This window comes from Electrona antarctica (assembly GCF_951216825.1).
Source record: "Electrona antarctica genome assembly, chromosome: 24".
Lineage (NCBI taxonomy): Eukaryota > Metazoa > Chordata > Actinopteri > Myctophiformes > Myctophidae > Electrona > Electrona antarctica.
Genome location: NC_136803.1, coordinates 7,787,213 through 7,809,712, shown reverse-complemented (window position 1 = coordinate 7,809,712; position 22,500 = coordinate 7,787,213). Strand labels below are relative to the sequence as shown.

The following is a 22,500-nucleotide window of genomic DNA, read 5'->3' as shown; positions in this document are numbered from 1 at the left end:
TGCATTGCATAGTCCCCAGTGGTAACCTTACTTTGGATTTTAAATATATAAAGGTATTGTAGGCTGGGATTTTACAAAAAAGCTCCCCTTTTAAATACATACATACATACATACATACATACATACTTACATACATACAGACATACATACATACATACTTATAAGGTATGCCATCTGGTGGCTAATGAACCAAACACATTCTCAGAAGTTGAAGCAGTTTTAGAGGACCCACTTTTAGGCCAGTGCAACAGAGCATGCTTTTGCCTTTTTTAAAACCTTACCCATTTTAACCAAATACATACATACATAAAATCTTGAAGATTGGAGTGGAAGTGGAATATTTTTTAAACATTTTAACAACACAAATCTTGTATGGGGTCCCTGAGACTCTGCCATACATGTTTTGAGTTGGGGGTCCGCGGACAAATATATATTAATTTGGGGGTCCTTGTCTTGAAAATGAAACCCTGGTTTAAACAACAGTAGGAAACAAGCCCAAAAACTCAACTCAAACTCAACCCGCAAATACAAATATTTACAGAAAACTTTACAGAGAGGTCACTTATAATAAGCGGACATGGCAACCCTGGCGGGGAGAGCAACTAGCTGCACTGAAATGAGTGACCTGTCCAACTCTGTGCCTGAGCCCAGAGGGGGGCGCTATTGCTACTTGGGTTAGTTCTACTTCACCTTCATTTGAGAGGATAGATCAGTTTACACTAGATTAAGTAGGAATGCTAAAGTTTAAACACCAAAGTACCGAAACAATGTCATTCATTAGTAAACAATATCCTGAATTGGTAGGCTAGAATCATCTAGAATCACATTATTTTAGTGCAATTAAATTGTCTTCAGTGGTCTCTAACATTACACCTAGCTACATGTTTAAGCATTTATTTCATATTTACATGTCTTCTGTGGACTCTAACATTACACCTAGCTACATGTTTAAGCATTTATTTCATATGTACATGTCTTCTGTGGACTCTGACATTACACCTATAGCTACATGTTTAAGCATTTATTTCATATTTACAGATTTATTTCACATTTTAGTCACCCGGAATGATTTAGTGTTAGTCTAATTTTAGTCGACTAAATATCAGATGATTTTAGTCGACTAAATCTACAGGTGATTTAGTCGACTAAAATGTATTTTGCCGTCAAAATGACTGATTTTAGTACAGTTGTCTCTGTAGTAGACCATGGAATGACAGTTGTCTCTCTAGTAGACCATGGAATGACAGTTGTCTCTGTAGTAGACCATGGAATGACATGCAGTTGTCTCTGTAGTAGACCATGGAATGACAGTTGTCTCTGTAGTAGACCATGGAATGACAGTTGTCTCTGTAGTAGACCATGGAATGACAGTTGTCTCTGTAGTAGACCATGGAATGACAGTTGTCTTTGAACAGACAGTTGTCTCTGTTCCCACAATAACACACCATGTTTCAAGTCCAGCTGTGATGAAAAATATCCCGACAACCAAAACAAGACCCCTAGGGGGGGTCCCAGACCCATAGGGGACTCAGGAGGCTCCTGGGGGTCCCCAGACCCCTAGGGGGGTGGTCCCAGACCCCTAGGGGGGACTCAGGTAGTGAATGAGAAGTGCTTATGATTAGGAGAGTAAAGGTCCTACAACATGAAATTAAACTTTTCCCATATTCTTTTTGTGAATTTGGTTCCATTTGTACACTCTCTGAGTTAAATTAACATTGATTTTACAGTATAAATTGGGGGTCCCAGAGACAGAAATGCCATTAAATGGGGGGTCCGTAGACTAATGCACGTCAAACTGGGGGGTCCTTGAAATTAAAATGGTTGAGAGTCACTGCTAGAGCCGTAAAGAACTTCTCCTATATGGGGGTCCCTGGCATATATTTTCAAATGGGGGTCCGCGGGCTAATTGGTGTCAACTTGGGGGTCCTTGACATGAAAGAGTTTAAGCAAGAACAGAAAGCATGGCAATACATCAGTAACATCACATACATATAAAGTAGTTATCATGAAACATGCGTAAGAACGTAACAGTGGAATATATAATGAAACTCTATATAAACTATACTATATACTATATACTATATACTATTATACTATACATATATGATATATACTATAAAGTGCTATGACTACATACATAACATGCTATACGTCTGTATAAAATGCTATCTAAGTCTACATAAAGTGCTATCTAAGCGGGTAGGGTAAGTGCTACGGGCCATGATGGAGTCTGAAGAGGTGGGTTTTCAGACTACGGCGGAAGGTTGGGAGTGAGTCTGCAGTTCTGATTGTGATGGGAAGTGCATTCCATAGTTTTGGAGCCAGACGGGAGAAGAGTTTGGGACGTGTGGAGCGTTGTCCCGGCGTTTTTAGTGAAGGTACTTCCAGCTTCCCTGCGTTGGCTGATCTGAGCGAGCGGGAGGGTTTGTAGGGTTCGATCAGACTTGCGAGATTTGGGGGAGCCATACCTTTGGTTGCTTTGAATGCCAACATCAGAGTTTTGTATTCTGTGCGGGCAGCGACCGGGAGCCAATGGAGGGAGCGGAGAAGGTGTCCTGCTCTCCAGGGGTTCAGGAGGTCAGGTAGAAGGGTCTCCAGGAGGTCAGCAGAAGGTCTTCGGGAGGTCAGCAGAAGGTGTCCAGGGGTCCAGGAGGTCAGCAGAAGGGGTCCAGGAGGTCAGCAGAAGGTGTCCAGCTCCAGGGGTTTCCTCACCCAGGCTCCGAGGCCAGCCTGGTGGAAGGCGTGGGTCAGAACCCGCTTGGCGTCGTGGTACTGCCTCACCGCCTGCTTGGCGTCGCGGTACGTGGTGGCGGGGGGCGTGGCCGGAGTCTGGACCCTCAGAGTGGACGACAACTACACGCACGCACGCACGCACGCACGCACGCACGCACGCACGCGCGCGCGCGCGCGCACACACACACAATTTACAATTTTACAATTTAGGCATTTAGCAGACGCTCTTAATCCAGAGCGATTTACATTAAGCAAGAACAAAAGCATGGGAATACATCACATATATAAAAAGCATTTATCAAGAAACATGCGTAAGCTAAGAACGTAGCTAGAAGTTCATATCTATATAATGACACTGTACATATAAACTATACATATATACTATACTATGCTGTACATATATACTATGAAGTGCTATGACTACATACAATGCAATTATTGTGCTGTCTACATAACATGCTATAAGTCTGTATCAAATGCTATCTAAGTCTAAAAAGTGCTGTCTAAGGGGGTAGGGTAAGTGCTATGGGCCATGGTGGAGTCTGAAAAGGTGGGTTTTCAGACTACGGCGGAAGATTGGGAGTGATGCTGCAGTTCTGACTGCAACGGGGAGTGCATTCCACAGTTTTGGAGCCAGAAGGGAGAAGAGTTTGGGACGTGTGGAGTGTTGTCTCAGCGTTTTTAGTGAGGGTACTTCCAGCTTCCCTGCATTGGCTGATCTGAGTGCGCGGGAGGGTTTGTAGGGTTCAATCATACTTGCAAGATATGGGGGAGCCATACCTCTGGTTGCTTTGAATGCCAGCATCAGGGTTTTGTATTCTGTGCGGGCAGCGACCGGGAGCCCGTGGAGGGAGCGGAGCAGGGGGGAGACATGTGAGAATTTTGGCTGGTTGAAGACCAAGCGAGCTGCGGCATTTTGGATCAGTTGGAGAGGCTTAAGTGCACATGCCGGTAGGCCAGTAAGGAGGGCGTTACAATAGTCGAGTTTTGACAAGACTGTTGTCTGGATTAGGAGCTGGGCTGATTCCTGGGTGACGAACGGTCTAATTCGTCGTATGTTATAGAGTGTGAACCTGCAGGATCAAGTGACAGCTGTGATGTGAGTTTTGAACGAGAGCTGACTGACACACACACACACACACACACACACACACACACACACACACACACACACACACACACACACACACACACACACACACACACACACACACACACACACACACACACACACACACACATGTGAGGTCAGAGGTGATCTATAGATCAGAGGTGATCTACTGTATATGATCTATAGATCTATATGATCTAAATCAGGGGTGCCCACACTTTTTGGACTTGAGAGCTACTTTTAAAATGACCAGCTCAACAACAACAACAAAAAATGGGTTGCAAAATCATGGGATAAAAAATATAAAAAGTTAAAAAAAAAGACGTAACTCTGTCTTACTCTATGGCTGAGGGTGCTGGACACTACCACAGAGAAAAAGACCATGGTCATTTTGGATATTCTTCTGCGGAGACTACCCTGCCCATCACGAGGAACAAGACCTCTCACATCTCCAGATGTTCTGAGCAGGGACACAGGACTGACTGTGAATGAACTTGGGTGTGGCCATGAGCGACAGAGACCAGTGGAAGCAGCTTGTGTCGCAGATCTCGAGGGCACTCGAAGGATGATGATGATGATGGGTTACGGTACCTTGCAGTGCAGTCTCGTCCAGCGCCTGTAGAGGGCGTGCTTGCTCAGCCTGGACGGCCGTCCCAGGTCGTCTTTGCCTGTGGCGGCATCGATGACCTCCAGGCTGTGATCTCCCAGAGTCCAGTTCACACTGAACCCTGGAGCCTTGCCTGGCTGTCTGGCCTCCATGTTACTGATACCTGCACGCACGCACGCACGCACGCACGCACGCACGCACGCACAACACACACACACACACACACACACACACACAGTGGGGTAAATAATGAGTATGTCATGATATATTAAGTACAATCCTGATTATTTCATCGGTTTTCACCAGCAAAAAAACAAAACATAAATGAGTTCAATATAAATCTAAAGTGTCTAGTATCTCTAGTCTAGAACAAAAGGCAAATCAAATATGATGTAAAATCTTAAGTAAAAATCACACCCGTGTGAACTGAGTGGTGTAAGGTCTTATATAGTCTGATCAGCTGTGGTCTGACGTAATGTCTTAATGTCTGACGTAATGAAATCACACCCGTGTGAACTGGGTGACCATAACAACCGTGCTAATTTTTTGCGCACAAACTAACAAAGCCAGTTGTAGGAGTGGTTTACACCACTCAAAAATAAGCTTTACATTTTTCCACATTTAATGTGTGTACTTGTGGCCAATCAGCCCCTAGCCTAGGGCCTAGGCTTGTTTCCATTGTGGTCCTCTGCATAATATCGGAATCGGTCAGTATTGGCAGATATTCTGGACTTTCACTGGTAAGAGAGTGTATTTCTATACATTGCAGTATTGATACTTTTAAGCAATAATATGCAAACATTTTAATGATCTTTTTTTTGTTTGTTTTGTCAGCCAGCGATGAGTAAAACGCTCCGAAATAAAATCTAGTCTCTGTGACACATCTAGGGGCCGCAATCTGTATTCAAAGATATGTTCCTAGAAGCTTTGTCATTGGTTAAAAAAAAATCACACCCGTGTGAACTGAGTGGTGTAAGGTATTATATAGCCTGATCAGCTGTGGTCTGACGTAATGTCTGACGTAATGAAATCACACCCGTGTGAACTGGGTGACCATAGCAACCATGCTCATTTTTTGGTACGAACAGACGGACAGACAGACAGACAGACAGACAGACAGACACGTAAACTAACAAAGCCAGTCGTAGGAGTGGTTTACACCACTCAAAAAACATTGGTTGAAAAAAAAACCCTTGCAGAAATGACTAACCAATCAGGGAGTAGACAGGCACATCGACCAATGACAAAGATTCTAGGCAAAAATTTGAATGCAGATTGTGACCACTAGATGTGTCACAGAGACTACATTTTTTCGTGTGTGGCTGCGTGCGTGCGTGCGTGCATGTGTGCGCGTCACTCACCGCTGAGCAGAGGCCTGTGCAGCGTGTAGGCGCACGGCAGGCCCTCCAGGGGGCAGCAGATCCTCTGGTACATGGCCCTGGAGAGGTGCTGGGAGTGGTACAGACTGCCCAGGATGATGCTGCTGAAGTACAGAGGCTCCGTGAAGTGGCTGAGCAACGCTCCCTGGAACCCCACCACGTTCCACCTGGAGAGGATCACTATTATTACTGTGAGCAATGCTCCCTGGAACCCCACCACGTTCCACCTGGAGAGGATCACTATTATTACTGTGAGCAACGCTCCCTGGAACCCCACCACGTTCCATCTGGAGAGGATCACTATTATTACTGTGAGCAATGCTCCCTGGAACCCCACCACGTTCCACCTGTTGGTCACTATTATTACTGTGAGCAACGCTCCCTGGAACCCCACCACGTTCCACCTGGAGAGGATCACTATTATTACTGTGAGCAACGCGCACTGGAACCCCACCACGTTCCACCTGGAGAGGATCACTATTATTAGTGTGAGCAACGCTCCCTGGAACCCCACCACGTTCCACCTGTTGATCACTATTATTACTGTGAGCAACGCTCCCTGGAACCCCACCACGTTCCATCTGTTGATCACTATTATTACTGTGAGCAACGCTCCCTGGAACCCCACCACGTTCCACCTGTTGATCACTATTATGACTGTGAGCAACGCGCCCTGGAACCCCACCACGTTCCACCAGTTGGAGATCACTATTATTACTGTGAGCAACGCTCCCTGGAACCCCACCACGTTCCACCTGTTGGACACAGTGTTGGTTTTGGCAGCAAATTTCGAGTTTTTTTTAATAGTTTCCATTTAGTTTTAGTCACGTTTTAATCACCTGGAATGTTTTAGTGTTGTGAGTAACATCAGAGTGCTTTATATTTGTCAATTCTCTCTTATCTGAAGTGGGAACGGCTTCTCTCTCTCTCTCTCTCTCTCTCTCTCTCTCTCTCTCTCTCTCATAATTAGTTATTTGGCAACACCTGTGTGAAATACCAATAGTAGGCCTATAATTATGGGTGATGTAGTACTGGCCATCTTGTCACTACAGGACAAGGTGCATTATGGGTGATGTAGTACCTGGCCATCTTGTCACTACAGGACAAGGTGCATTATGGGTGATGTAGGCGTACCTGGCCATATTGTCGCTACAGGACAAGGTGCATTATGGGTGATGTAGTACCTACAGGACAAGGTGCATTATGGGTGATGTAGTACCTACAGGACAAGGTGCAACATGGGTGATGTAGTACCTACAGGACAAGGTGCATTATGGGTGATGTAGTACCTGGCCATCTTGTCGCTACAGGACATGGTGAGCAGTCTGTCTCCGCCCCAGGTCTGGGCGTCGCCCCAGGTCTGGGCGTCGCCCCAGGTCTGGGCGTCGCCGCAGGTCTGCAGGGCGTCGCCGCAGCGCACCGGGATCGTCCCCTCCCCCGACTCCATCTTGGTGCGCAGCCGGCCGCGGGCCTTCCTGTTGGGCCCGTCCCCCTGGCCTATGGGACGGAGACACAAGACAGGAGTCGTTCACCGCAGACCATAACGCGTGTTGTGTTCATGAAGATTATTGCATATTACTGAGACAATCATTTGATTTCATCGTCTCCAGTAGGAGACAAAGCCCTCCCCACGGCAGCAGTTTATGGGATGGGCATTGTCAAAGCGGCAGTCTAAGGCGATTGGTTCATACCATCCATCTTCAACCGCTTATCCGTAGTCGGGTCGCGGGGGCAACAGCTCCACCAGAGAGCTCCAGACTTCTCTCTCCAGAGCAACATTAGTGCTGGGCCAGTGAGTTGATGTATTTCCTCCAACTGCGCCTTGGTCTGCCCCGGGGTCTCCTCCCAGTGGGACGTGATCCTTGGTCTGCCCCGGGGTCTCCTCCCAGTGGGACGTGATCCTTGGTCTGCCCCGGGGTCTCCTCCCAGTGGGATGTGATCCTTGGTCTGCCCTGGGGTCTCCTCCCAGTGGGACGTGATCCTTGGTCTGCCCCGGGGTCTCCTCCCAGTGGGACGTGGTCCTTGGTCTGCCCCGGGGTCTCCTCCCAGTGGGACGTGATCCTTGGTCTGCCCGGGGCCTCCTCCCAGTGGGATGTGATCCTTGGTCTGCCCCGGGGTCTCCTCCCAGTGAGGCGTGATCCTTGGTCTGCCCCGGGGTCTCCTCCCAGTGGGATGTGATCCTTGGTCTGCCCTGGGGTCTCCTCCCAGTGGGACGTGATCCTTGGTCTGCCCCGGGGTCTCCTCCCAGTGGGACGTGATCCTTGGTCTGCCCCGGGGTCTCCTCCCAGTGAGGCGTGATCCTTGGTCTGCCCCGGGGTCTCCTCCCAGTGGGATGTGATCCTTGGTCTGCCCTGGGGTCTCCTCCCAGTGGGACGTGATCCTTGGTCTGCCCCGGGGTCTCCTCCCAGTGGGACGTGATCCTTGGTCTGCCCCGGGGTCTCCTCCCAGTGGGACGTGATCCTTGGTCTGCCCCGGGGTCTCCTCACCCACTTCAGTCTGAATTTGAACTGTTGCCCTCAGGTCATCGGCTGAGGGTGCTCCACTACAAAGACGAATCGGTTCAAACTATCCTTTGTCCCGGCTGCTATTCAACTGCTGAACAGCAGATAGCACTTTATTCTTGCCTCTTTGCACTTATTGCCACTAATGCACTTTTGCTAACTTTGCTACTATTGAATGTCATGAATTCTCTGTCTCTAGTGCCCTGTTCTTAGATCTTAGTCTTGTATTGAATGTTGTTTGTTATGTGTATTTGTTTTACTATTATCTGGCTGCAAACCAATTTCCCGCAAGGGACAATAAAGCTAACCTTGAACCTTGAAAGCGGATGACGTTGTTGTCAATCACGAGGCAATGGCTAACCCGGTTGCTAACCAAACAAACCACAGCCAACGAGCGCTACTAGCATGTGAACAAAAGCGGTAAAACATGTCGGATGATGATGTTTATAAAACCTGTCGTTTCTGTAAAGAAACTATTTATCATACGTCGATTTAATAGCCAGATTGATACGGTCGTGACTCGTGAGTCGCCGCAGTGGGGCAACGATGTGAGACAAAGTCACAAATGATTTACAATCATCGGGATGCACGACGGCTCCCCATGCCGGACAGCGCTCAGAGCTTTAGAGATACAGGCCTTTGAAAATCTCCCTTATAAATGGAGCCTGGATGTAAAAATCCCATAGCTGGTGCTGGTGGGGACAGAGGCGCTACATAGCAGCAATGCTAGAAGGTAATTTGACGGTTGCCGCTTTCACATATGGAGTGGGGGTGGGGGGGGGGGGACTGGGGGCACGAACATGTTTGTAGACGGCTGATGCCGTACCCTAGCCTAGGGGGTACGATTAAAATCATAGATAGTAATACAATAATTAAGAAGATGTTTAGTTTATGTATACTAGACCTGTACGTGGCCGTCGCAGTCGGCCACCGGCCTGCTTGGGAACGATGCAACTTGGTTGCATCGTAATGATATACGTTGTCATAGCACCCGTTTTAACTGTCAGCCGGTGTCCCACATGGAGATCTGTGTATGTGCCTGTGTGTGAAGACTGCAAACTGAAAAGTGTACTTGACAATCAATTCGGCCCACTGGCAGAGCCTGATTGGTTGAGCCTCAATTGGCTGCGGCAGAGGCTGGAAATTGCACAGGTGAAAGGAGTTGGCCTCATTAGGCCCACTGGCAGAGCCTGAGCAGAGGTGGTTCTGGAGAACCGTGGGTCCGACCGATACCGGGCACTGCACTCACTGCGGGGGTGTGGAACGCGTGTGTCGAATTTGAAGTCGGTGGGTCAAACAGTTCTCGAGTTACGTGCATTACAACCGTACACCCACGCACGCACGCACGCACACACACATGTACCGACGTACGCACACAGAGACTGTGTAAGGATGTTTATTTCAGTGTAATCCTCTCACCCTCCATGTGGGTTTCGTGCGGGGAGAAGATGCGGGCGTCTCCGCAGGGCGAGGTGGAGACGTAGAGGTGGAACTGGACGTCGTCCTTCAGCGTGAAGCCCAGGCTGTCGTCACGACGCCGGAACACCGAGCTGCGCTGAGAGGGGGAGTCGGTGCTGCACGCACGCATGCACGCACGCACGCACGCACGCGTACACGCACACGTACACGCACGCGTACACGCACGCACGCACGCGCACACACACACACACACACACACACACACACACACACACACACACACACACACACACACACACACACACACACACACACACACACACACACACACACACACACACACACACACACACACACAGACTTGTTGTCACCTTTCATTGTGCAAAACAAGTACATTTATGCGGCTATATAGCTTTAATTATAAGCAATTGATTAATTGAAATAAATGTCCACATATATGTGCGGGATGTAATTTACATTAAAATGTGAGGGACTTTATTTATTTGACTACGTTTTTAGTTTTTAAATAATTTACCAAAAATCCTCTCTCTCACATTATGCCAGTGACCGTTGCCTTCCCCTGTCCTATCCTACGATATAATTACATGATTGTTGCATTGCGTTGCATTGTGACATTGTGATCTTGTAGATCTGCTCTTTTCAAATGATTTTTTTTATACATTTGAAAACGTGTGACAGCAATTGTCAATTTCACTCTCCATACTGTAGACTCATAGTTTCACTGTACAGATATTCTACTGTTAGACGGATTTCAGGTTCTTAGTGTGAACCTGCATGACTATTTCTATGTATTTGATGTATTGTTGTTCTTGCGTCTGATAACTGCCTAAATTGAAAATTGTAGTAAATCATTTCTACTCCTCCAGGGGGGGAGGAGTAGAAATGATTTACTACAATTTTCAATAGTCAGCCGGGGCGCCTGATGGAGGGGAAAGGAACTGGTTGGAATAACGTGTTCCTTCCATGCGCCACGTCCAACCGGGGAAACTCCCCCCCTGTCAGGTGACAAGAAGCGGCTTGGACTCTGCACCCCCCAGGTTGGCAGAGGGAGTGCAGCGCCCAGGATTACATTAGATCATTCACCCTTTGTCAAGTCTCCCCCCGTGGTTGTGCCCCTCTTCGCACCCATTGGTTGCCGTTTCGTGGTTGGACAAAAATCCCCTCTCTCCATCCACCATTGAAATAAGGTGTTTTTCAGTTGCTTCATATTGATATTCTGTGAATTCAATTCACATGCTAATTCTAATTCTAATGTTGCTCTGGAGAGGGAAGTCTGGAGCACTCTGGTGGAGCTGTTGCCCCCGCGACCCGACTACGGATAAGCGGTTGAAGATGGATGGATGGATGGATGAATTCAATTCTTATTTTAAACTTGGTGTCAGTAAAAAGGAACATCACAGGTGACTGCAGGGCATGTCATGTTTGTTTTTAAGTTTTTTCCAAAAAATATGTTTTAGCAAATTCAACATACAGTAAACAAGGCGGAACCAGGGTGGAACACAGCAGAATGAGCCTGCTGGTTGGTCAGTCAGGAACCAATCAGAAGGCTGACAAAGGGTGGATTCGATTGACACTTGGGTGAAAAAAAATGGGTTTGCAAAAATCGTGGGATAAAAATTGAGATAATAATCATATCATACTATAATTAAGTCAATGTCTGTCTGTCAGAAACACCGCCATATCTCCTCACCGCCGGCACCAATCGCTCCCACTTTTCACACAGGCATTGACCATAATAATATGGAGGTCTTAACGAAGCCCTTTTTCCAATTTAACAAATTATAAATGAATAATGAATTTATTAGTGAATAAAAAATGCGCACCCAGGGCACAGTACCCCCTGCGGCCACAAGGCGGCAATTAAATATATTTATGGGGGGGGGCAATATCTCACAACGGGTAAGGGCTAGTAATAATAATTTGAGTAGCGTTTCTCACCTGAGGAAACACTCCAGCTGAGAGTAGAGGTACCTGACGAGGGAGCGACGAGCGATGATCTCGGCGTGGCAGTCGTTGAGCGCCAGGCCGCGGTCGCTCAGGTGTTCGCCACTGATGCACTTTGACCCCGTGGTCACGCACACCACCCGCGCCTCCGTCACGTCCGCGCCTGCAGCACCGCGCACGGAAAACACGATAAGGAGAGACTGAGTGACACTGGAATAACGCTGAATTAAACACGATAAGGAGAGACTGAGTGACACTGGAATAACTCTAAACTAAACACGATAAGGAGAGACTGAGTGACACTGGAATAACGCTAAACTAAACACGATAAGGAGAGACTGAGTGACACTGGAATAACTCTAAACTAAACACGATAAGGAGAGACTGAGTCAGGCCCGCGGGAAGTACTTTACACTCGCAGGGGCTGAGCGTCTAGTAGGGGGTGCGCGCGCATAGCGCGCGCCGCAAAAATGCGCGTGCACGCGCATCATGCAGGCGCATTTTCGCGCATTTTCACGCGCAAACGTGGCCTTTACTTTCCCTCTCCACACGCAAGTTAAATGAACGAACTGACACAGGCAATTAACCAGGATAAGGTGCCAATACTGTGATACAGCATATTGTATTATTTTTGTTCTTCTTCCCCTCCTGTTCGAGGGGGGGCTGTGCCTGGGGGGACTTGGGGCCTACTTCCCTCAGCCATGGACTGAGTGACACTGGAATAACGCTGAACTAAACACGATAAGGAGAGACTGAGTGACACTGGAATAACGCTAAACTAAACACGATAAGGAGAGACTGAGTGACACTGGAATAACGCTGAATTAAACACGATAAGGAGAGACTGAGTGACACTGGAATAACGCTAAACTAAACACGATAAGGAGAGACTGAGTGACACTGGAATAACTTTGAACTAAACACGATAAGGAGAGACTGAGTGACACTGGAATAACTTTGAACTAAACACGATAAGGAGAGACTGAGTGACACTGGAATAACTTTGAACTAAACACGATAAGGAGAGACTGAGTGACACTGGAATAACGCTGAACTTGGCGGTAACCCGTTCTGGGCGGGAGGAACCCCCTTTTGGTGTTTTAAAGCATTATGTTATACTTTTGCTGTTGAAAAATAGCAGATCTACAAGCTCGTAGCGCGGCACCGAGTGCTGCGCTACGAGCTTGTAGATCTGCTATTTTTTGAAAAATCGCGTGTTTGAGAACGACTGACTGGGTTTTCAGAAAACTTTATAAGACATTTGTAGAATCTATAGCCAGGTCTATGTGGGTTAAATGTACTGTACAGTACTCTGTACTGTACAGTACTCTGTACTCTCTACAGTACTCTGTACTGTACAGTACAGAGTACTGTCTCATAGGAGGGCTGTGGGCAGTTCAGAAACCAGTCTGTGTCTCATAGGAGGGCTGTGGGCGGTTCAGAAACCAGTTTGTGTCTCATAGGAGGGCTGTGGGCAGTTCAGAAACCAGTCTGTGTCTCATAGGAGGGCTGTGGGCGGTTCAGAAACCAGTTTGTGTCTCATAGGAGGGCTGTGGGCAGTTCAGAAACCAGTCTGTGTCTCATAGGAGGGCTGTGGGCGGTTCAGAAACCAGTTTGTGTCTCATAGGAGGGCTGTGGGCGGTTCAGAAACCAGTCTGTGTCTCATAGGAGGGCTGTGGGCGGTTCAGAAACCAGTCTGTGTCTCATAGGAGGGCTGTGGGCGGTTCAGAAACCAGTCTGTGTCTCATAGGAGGGCTGTGGACAGTTCAGAAACCAGTTTGTGTCTCATAGGAGGGCTGTGGGCGGTTCAGAAACCAGTTTGTGTCTCATAGGAGGGCTGTGGGCGGTTCAGAAACCAGTCTGTGTCTCATAGGAGGGCTGTGGGCGGTTCAGAAACCCGTCCACCAGTGACATCATCGATGGGGAATCCAAGCTAATAGAAACGGCAGGCTTTCTATTCCTGAAAAGTTGCAATGAGATGAAATGGAAACTTTGCTTTGAAGTTTTAAGAAACTTGATGTATAAATGTATGTGCAGAGCAAAGTCAGATAATGACATCATTACTGCTGTGACTAATATTGGTGTCTAGATTCTCTTCCACATTGTGGAAGCACTGGCGAACCTGCATGTTTTAGACATTGAAAACTTGTATTTCTATGTATTCTTTCTGTAATGTACTTTGTGTGATCGTTTTATGTATTTTATTCTTCTGTGATGTGGATCTCTCTGGGTCTGAAATAAAGCACTGATTGATTGATTGAATATCTCCCAGAGCTCAGTACAGAGTACTGTAGAGAGTACAGAGTACTGTACAGTACAGAGTACTGTAGAGAGTACAGAGTACTGTACTCTTCTGGGGGAGGTCCCTGGAACAACATATTTTCAGATGGGGGTCGCAGGTAACCTGACTGCATACACAGTGCTGCCTTGATCCCGCCTCTAGCTGCCGCTGATTGGCCAGGCCGTTTTGTGGCCGGGCATCAAGTCTGCCTGAGAGTTCCCAGATGGGAGCAGGAGGGGGGAACCCAGTGTACTCTCTGCTGCCCCATCTGGCGGAGTCAGGTTAGGTCGCAGGCCAATTACAGATAATGTTTGGGGTCCTTGACATGAAATATTGAGTGATAGAAAGGCCTAGAAACATAGGTATTTCAGAAAACTGTCAGGATTTAGGAGACGTTTTTTTTCAGGCCTAAATGGGTTAAGCTAAACCCCCATAGGGATAAAATAGCAGTGCATCAGCAGTGCAGGAGCAGTCCGAGCAGAGCTTATTTAGCAGGCATAAATTCACAAGTATTAGAGCCTCTCTGATCAGAAGGTGGAGGGGGGGGGGGGCTGGGGTGGTGTCTGAAGTGAGCAGAGCTCTACTGGTGATTGGCCGACAGCAACGACATACATACCTGTAGTCATGAGGTGATTGGCCGACAGCAACGACATACATACCTGTAGTCATGAGGTGATTGGCCGACAGCAACGACATACATACCTGTAGTCATGAGGTGATTGGCCGACAGCAACGACATACATACCTGTAGTCATGAGGTGATTGGCCGACAGCAACGACATACATATCTGTAGTCATGAGGTGATTGGCTGACAGCAACGACATACATACCTGTAGTCATGACAACGCCGGCCAGGACCTTCCGCCGTGCGTGTGGAGACGAGAGGTTGTCCGTCAGCTCGCTGAACTTGTCCACGACCAGACGGGAGACGGCGTCCGCCAGCACCTGAGGAAGAAACCCATTAACCAATTAATATACTATATGTCACGATATCTCTGCCGTTCAACACTTATTGTGAAGATCCAAAACGCCGCGACCGGAACCAGATGTTGACTGAATGGTGTGTGTGTGTGTGTGTGTGTGTGTGTGTGTGTGTGTGTGTGTGTGTGTGTGTGTGTGTGTGTGTGTGTTTAAGCCATCATGTAAACAGTGCATTTCAACCAGACACGCAGAACCACACAGGTGTAGTTGTAGTCCTCGGCTGGGCGTGGCCTGTGTGTTTACCTGAGGCAGGTGTAGTTGTAGTCCTCCTCTGGGCGTGGCCTGTGTGTTTACCTGAGGCAGGTGTAGTTGTAGTCCTCCTCTGGGCGTGGCCTGTGTGTTTACCTGAGGCAGGTGTAGTTGTAGTCCTCGGCTGTGTTTACCTGAGGCAGGTGTAGTTGTAGTCCTCCTCTGGGCGTGGCCTGTGTGTTTACCTGAGGCAGGTGTAGTTGTAGTCCTCGGCTGGGCGTGGCCTGTGATTTTACCTGAGGCAGGTGTAGCTGTAGTCCTCCGCTGGGCGTGGCCTGTGTGTTTACCTGAGGCAGGTGTAGTTGTAGTCCTCGGCTGGGCGTGGCCTGTGTGTTTACCTGAGGCAGGTGTAGTTGTAGTCCTCGGCTGGGCGTGGCCTGTGTGTTTACCTGAGGCAGGTGTAGCTGTAGTCCTCCGCTGGGTGTGGCCTGTGTGGACAGATGGCTGTCGGGCCGCAGGCCGAAGAGGGCGCAGAGCGCGGCTTGCGCGGCGCGTGCCTTGGCCCGCCTCTTGTTGCGGGCGGAGCCCTGGAAGCTCCGCCCAGTGCCATCGTCGGCCGCCAGCGCCATCACAAAGCTCTTGGCGTGGCCGTCGCCGCGCTCCGACACCAGCCGGTAGCGGAGACCCGGACGCAGCTCGTTGAGGACGGCCACGGGGTTCCTGGGGCAGGGGGAGGAGTCCAAGGAGGCCGGGGGGCGGGCCAACGGAACCTGGGCGTCGTAGCACTGCGTGAAAAGAGGAAGAGGAGTTAACGGGCAATTAGGGGCACTAGATCTAAGCATTATTACACGAGAGGGGGTGTGGTTTAACGTCATTAACGCACGCCTGCGATGCTGCAGGAACGAGCCCGCAGGGAGAGTTCCGAAAGCAACGCAGAATATTGCAATTATACAACAGTTACCCTTAAAACTAAGAAAATCTCTGAAAAAACATATGATTACACACTATGTAATGACAGATGTAGTCACTACGACCACAAATGTCCCAAGACACTAGCTAGCCTAGCCACCCAGTTTGCTGCTGCTCTGGGCGATGGCGTTTAATTGCATTAATTTGTGTGAGAACTTATCGTGTGATTAAATGTGTGATGGTGACTGGCCTACCTGGGCGATGCCGTTCGGGACGGCGGAGGCCAGCGGCGCCGGGCCCGGGGGTCCGTCCTCTGGCCCCGCCGGGCCCGGGGGTCCGTCAAAGCCCCTGAAGAGGGCGTGGTCGGCGAAGGCGGCCAGCTGGTCGGAGGTGTAGTCGGCGGACAGCTCCGCCGACAGCGATGTGGCGCCGGCGGCTCCTCGGCGTGCCCCAGAGGCGGCGGTGGGGGGGAGCACTGCAGGGACGGAGACCACGGAGACCACGGAGCGCAGAGCGCGCTGCGCAGTGTCCAGCTTGGCCTTCTGCTTGGTGGAGCCGACGCCCTGGAACACCTGACCGCTCACCTGACGGATGTCAATCAACACCGTTGACACATAGGAAGCATTAACCCATTTTGACCTGAGATCAGATTCTAAAAAATGTCTTCTACATCCTGACAGTTTTCTGAAAAAGCTATGTTTCTATGTCAGTCGTTCTTCGATTTTTCAGATCTCCAAGCTCTAGAGCTTGTAGATCTGCTATTTTTCAATAGCTAAAGCATAACATAATGCTTAAAACACCAAAAGGGGTTCCCGCCCAGAATGGGTTTTAAGGGCCTTGCAAACGGGGAGCGATAAAACACGCCTATGGTTCAATAAAGCTCCGAAGTCTGACGTCACTTTCAGTAGAGGTCGTCAATCTCCAGGTTCATGTATTTGTTTATTTGCATTGAGATCCCCAAACGGCGATTTTAGGTCGCTTCATATAAGAACTGTGTTTGAAAAATAAACCGACCACCTCGGCGTTTCTGTCAGGGGAGTGGCTGTGCGTCGTTAATGATGTCCATTCATATTTGATACAGCCAGTTTCTAGAGAAAATGGAATTAATGTGACCGCAAAAGCCTTGAAACTATGAATGCAATGTCGCTGAGCATATACGTCACGCCCAGCTGTCAACATATTGCGTTCCTGAGATTCCTCGTTGACGTAAGCTCAGCTGGTCGTGACTCGACTCGTACTAACCACGATACATTATATATCAATAAAATAAAAATAAAAATAAACGTAATTAACGTTCAGTTTCTGTTGTGCGACGGGCTGCGGGCAGAAGCAGCCTACCCGGAAATGTAGTCTCTGGGTTGTTTGGCTCGTTTCTAACGCTTATTTTGTTACTCTTTGGGTATATTTGTACATTTCCACCTTCAGTCGATGCTTCATATCTATATGAGTGAAAAGGCCCGGGTGATCGGTTTATTTTTCAAACACAGTTCTTATATGAGGCGATCTAAAATCCCCCTATGGAGAGTACAATGCTTATAAAAACATACATGAACCATGGCGCTCACTGCCCTCTACTGGTAGTAGAGGGCAGTGACGTCAGGACTTCGGAGCTCTATGAGACCTGCGTTTTTGCGCGGAGAAGTAGCGGTGCAACAACGCAAGCGTATTTGCGTGAGCGCGGTCCCGTGAATTTGTTGCGTGTGTGCTCGTTTTCGTGCACACGCCTACGCTTGTAGATCTGCTAATTTTGAAAGATTGTGAAAATGTGGCGCAAATCTTTGAATATTATATTCTTTCAGAGCGAACGTTTTGAACTTCTATATATATATCTTTGCTTCTGGGGGGGGGGGGGGTGAGGGAACCACTGACATAGAAACATAGGGTTTTAACCCTTTCAGAACCACTTACATAGAAATAGAAACATAGGGTTTTAACCCTTTCAGAACCACTTACATAGAAATAGAAACATAGGGTTTTAACCCTTTCAGAACCACTGACATAGAAACATAGGGTTTTTCAGAAAACTGTTAAGATTTAAAAGCCTTTTTTGTATTTTTTAGAATCTCCCTGAGGTCTAAATGGGTTTAAGGAAGTACCTCCACCTCCATGACGAAGACGGGCGCGTGCACGGGCCCCCTCCTGGACAGCACGCGGTACTGCAGGCCCGGCCGGGCCTCGTTGAGCTGCGCCAGGGCGCTCTGGGGCGGCGCGGGGGCCTTCCTCCGCTTCCTGGGCTTGTAGGCGTGGTGGTGTCGTCCGTTGTTGCCCTCCTCTAGAGGGCGCTTCTTCCCGCCTGGCCGCTTGGCCACCACGCCCACCTGGGCCGCTCCCCGCTTGGCCACGCCCACCTGGACCATGTCCCACTTGGCCACGCCCACCTGGACCACGCCCAGCTCCGACAACAGGTTGCGGTTCTCCTTGACGGCGGGGCTGCAGGAGGCGGAGCCTGCAGGGTCAGTCCAGAACAGAAAGAGTTCACTTAGAGAATGCATTGGGCGTTTAAGTTAAATAACTCAGAAACTACAAAACGTTTCAAAGTAAAAAGTACCAGCGTGTGTCTCCACAGTAAGCTGCATTATAAAAAGTGTGAATGGAGTTTCTAGGTGAAAGTATTTTTTTGACGTGCCAACATCTGCCATTGAGCCCCATTATAAATGTGAAAGCACTATATTTCTAAAACTATGAAACATTTCAAAGATTCCTTTTAAGGCAAACATGTCCACCGTAAGATGAACCTCAATAGGTTTGAATGGGGTTTCTAGGTGTAAGTATGTAGGACTAGTAACAAGCCAAAGTTTGTGCTATATTACAACGTTGTTGATTGCTTTATTTTAACTCTATTTTGTCTATTTTGTGTTACTTTATTAGTGATTTAGTTCTTGATCGGTTTTATTGACTATTATTCACTTGTTTTATACTTTTATTGTTGTTAAAGCACTTTGTGTCTGTGAAAGGTCCTCTATAAATAAACTTTACTTACTTACTTACAACCGGACCTCGTAAATGTTACATTAAACTGATTCCTTATCCTGTAAATGTAACTATTAACTTAACAGTTCCTCGTCCTGTAAATGTTATTAATATTAGGGTCCAAGCTGACTGAAATGACATGGCTTGCACACACACTCCCTGGATGCCAACGACAAAACCTCTGCCCCGAATGTTCCAGAATGGCCTGTTATAGCGCCACCATGAGGCAGACTCCACATTTACACCTATAACTGCACCGATCTGCATGAAGCGTTGCATGCACACCCCCTAGAGGCCAAGGACAAACCTTTGACCTGCATTTTATAGCGCCACCAGGAGGCCGACTTTTGCACATTAATTGATTTTCTCCTCCAGATTCTGTCCAGAAATCCCGCAAATCGTCACACACTATCTCTATAGTCATGTGATCTACAAGGATCTGTCCGATATTTCATATTCCATCCTAATTGGCTAACATTGGCTTCCAAAGTTTGCAGGATTGGCCATTTTTAGAGAGAGAGAGAGAGAGAGAGAGAGAGAGACAGAGACAGAGACAGAGACAGAGACAGAGACAGAGACAGAGACAGAGACAGGGACAGGGACAGGGACAGGGACAGGGACAGACAGACAGACAGACAGACAGACAGCTACATACCTTCTGTCATTGCTGTACTGTTGATACCTGCGAAGAGACGGAAATATTTAATACCAACATAAGTCACTGAACCACCAACACCATGGTACCACCAGGTACCTCCATGGTACCAACATGAACCGTCTGCTTAAAGGGTAAGACCACTTTTTTTAGAGGTTTGGGTTGTTTTCTTACCTTATTATGGGCAAACTAGTCCATTCCATGAGTTATTTCGCTCCGTTGTGTTGTTTATTAGAAATTTGAGAAATAAAAAAAGTCGCTCATTGACTTCCATTGTAACAGGGAAACAGCTCTCAAAGTCAGTCTTTTAGCACATGAACCAACGCAACAAAAGCTGATTCTGACAGTTTATGACACCAGGAAAACTCATACGGTTTTATTTTAATAAAAAATGTCAACTTTGTCTTGTTTTGACTAATTTGTGTAGAAAGAAGATCCGGTAGGTATGCCTACACCGACCGAATCACTGCTGTGAAAAACGATCTGATTGGACCAAAATTGTACACCACTCCTTATTGGAAATGACGGGGATGTAAACACATAGATTTGATCTCGTCCGCTTGTCACTAAAAACATACACAATGGACGTGTTTGAGGGAGACACTTTAGAAGACACTTTAGAAGAAGTGTGTAAAGTGTCTGTGTCTGGGACTACTCATATGCGAGGCTGCAGCTGGATGCATCTCAAACAGCGTGGAGACTTCTGTTTACAAACAAAACCTTGCAAGACGACCCGCGAGAGTTGGGAACGCCGTAGCACTGCTTCAGTCTATCTCCGACTAAAATAGTAACTTTATAAATCTATCTTAAAAGACGAAAATAAAACCGTATGAGTTTTCCTGGTGTCATAAACTGTCAGAATCAGCTTTTGTTGCGTTGGTTCATGTGCTAAAAGCTTATTCCTCAAATTCTAATAAACAACACAACGGAGCGAAATAACTCATGGAATGGACTAGTTTGCCCATAATAAGGTAAGAAAACAACCCAAACCTCTAAAAAAGTGGTCTTATACCCTTTAACATCAGTCACATGAACCATGTCTGCTTAACCTGCAACATGAACCATGTCTGCTTAACCTGCAACATGAACCATGTCTGCTTAACCTGCAACATGAACCATGTCTGCTTAACCCTGCAAGACCCGGATATGTTTCTGAAACAAACACAGCTAGTGGTTCATATGAAAAAAAAAATTATATTCAGGTTATATTCAGGTTTAATGCAACCTAAACCTACGGTTGCAATTATAATGCCTATATTCATGTATTTAATTATTATGCATATATTCATGTATTTAATTATTATGCATATATTCATGTATTTAATTATTATGCATATATTCATGTATTTAATTATTATGCATATATTCATGCATTTAATGATTATGCATATATTCATTTATTTAATTATTATGCAATAAGCAACTCACGACGGCAATAAGCAACCTACGGCTGTAATAAGCATTCTACGGCTGCAATAAGCAACCCACGGCTGCAATAAGCAACCCACGGCTGTAATAAGCAACCTACGGCTGTAATAAGCAATCTACGGCTGCAATAAGCAACCTACGGCTGTAATAAGCAACCTACGGCTGTAATAAGCAACCCACGGCTGCAATAAGCAACCCACGGCTGTAATAAGCAACCCACGGCTGTAATAAGCAACCTACGGCTGTAATAAGCAACCCACGGCTGTAATAAGCAACCCACGGCTGCAATAAGCAACCCAAGGCTGTAATAAGCAACCACGGCTGTAATAAGCAACCTACGGCTGTAATAAGCAACCTACGGCTGGAATAAGCAACCTACGGCTGTAATAAGCAACCCAAGGCTGTAATAAGCAACCTACGGCTGTAATAAGCAACCCAAGGCTGTAATAAGCAACCTACGGCTGTAATAAGCAACCTACCGCTGTAATAAGCAACCTACGGCTGCAATAAGCAACTCACGACGGCAATAAGCAACCTACGGCTGTAATAAGCAACCCACGGCTGTAATAAGCAACCCAAGGCTGTAATAAGCAACCTACGGCTGTAATAAGCAACCTACGGCTGCAATAAGCAACTCACGACGGCAATAAGCAACCTACGGCTGTAATAAGCAACCTACGGCTGTAATAAGCAACCTACGGCTGTAATAAGCAACCCAAGGCTGTAATAAGCAACCCACGGCTGTAATAAGCAACCCAAGGCTGTAATAAGCAACCCACGGCTGTAATAAGCAACTCACGACGGCAATAAGCAACCTACGGCTGTAATAAGCAACCTACGCTGTAATAAGCAATCTACGGCTGTAATAAGCAACCTACGGCTGGAATAAGCAACCTACGGCTGTAATAAGCAACCCAAGGCTGTAATAAGCAACCTACGGCTGTAATAAGCAACCCAAGGCTGTAATAAGCAACCTACGGCTGTAATAAGCAACCTACCGCTGTAATAAGCAACCTACGGCTGCAATAAGCAACTCACGACGGCAATAAGCAACCTACGGCTGTAATAAGCAACCCACGGCTGTAATAAGCAACCCAAGGCTGTAATAAGCAACCTACGGCTGTAATAAGCAACCTACGGCTGCAATAAGCAACTCACGACGGCAATAAGCAACCTACGGCTGTAATAAGCAACCTACGGCTGTAATAAGCAACCTACGGCTGTAATAAGCAACCCAAAGGCTGTAATAAGCAACCCACGGCTGTAATAAGCACCCAAGGCTGTAATAAGCAACCCACGGCTGTAATAAGCAACTCACGACGGCAATAAGCAACCTACGGCTGTAATAAGCAACCTACGGCTGCCGGCTGC

The 22,500-nt window shown here is 47.4% G+C and overlaps 2 protein-coding genes across 2 annotated transcripts in view; one reads left to right on the top strand and one right to left on the bottom strand.

Annotated features, from left to right (window-relative positions):
* Window positions 1–20,229, top strand: part of LOC306917668 (myosin light chain 3, skeletal muscle isoform-like) — a 407,220-nt gene extending 386,991 nt beyond the window's left edge. Inside the window, exon 6 of the mRNA XM_079495958.1 lies at window positions 20,220–20,229. The gene's annotated coding sequence lies outside the window, so the exon portion shown is untranslated. The remainder of the gene's footprint in view (window positions 1–20,219) is intronic.
* On the bottom strand, window positions 2,677–19,711 carry LOC306917204 (double-stranded RNA-specific editase 1-like; the record flags this gene model as incomplete). Its single annotated transcript, XM_079495336.1, has 11 exons — window positions 2,677–2,853; window positions 4,436–4,614; window positions 5,813–5,997; window positions 7,120–7,327; window positions 9,751–9,905; window positions 11,710–11,878; window positions 14,828–14,942; window positions 15,617–15,952; window positions 16,331–16,660; window positions 18,173–18,522; window positions 19,702–19,711. The coding sequence occupies 11 exons, from the start codon at window positions 19,709–19,711 to the stop codon at window positions 2,677–2,679; spliced, it is 2,214 nt and encodes a 737-aa protein (XP_079351462.1).
* Window positions 20,230–22,500: the final 2,271 nt, after the last annotated feature.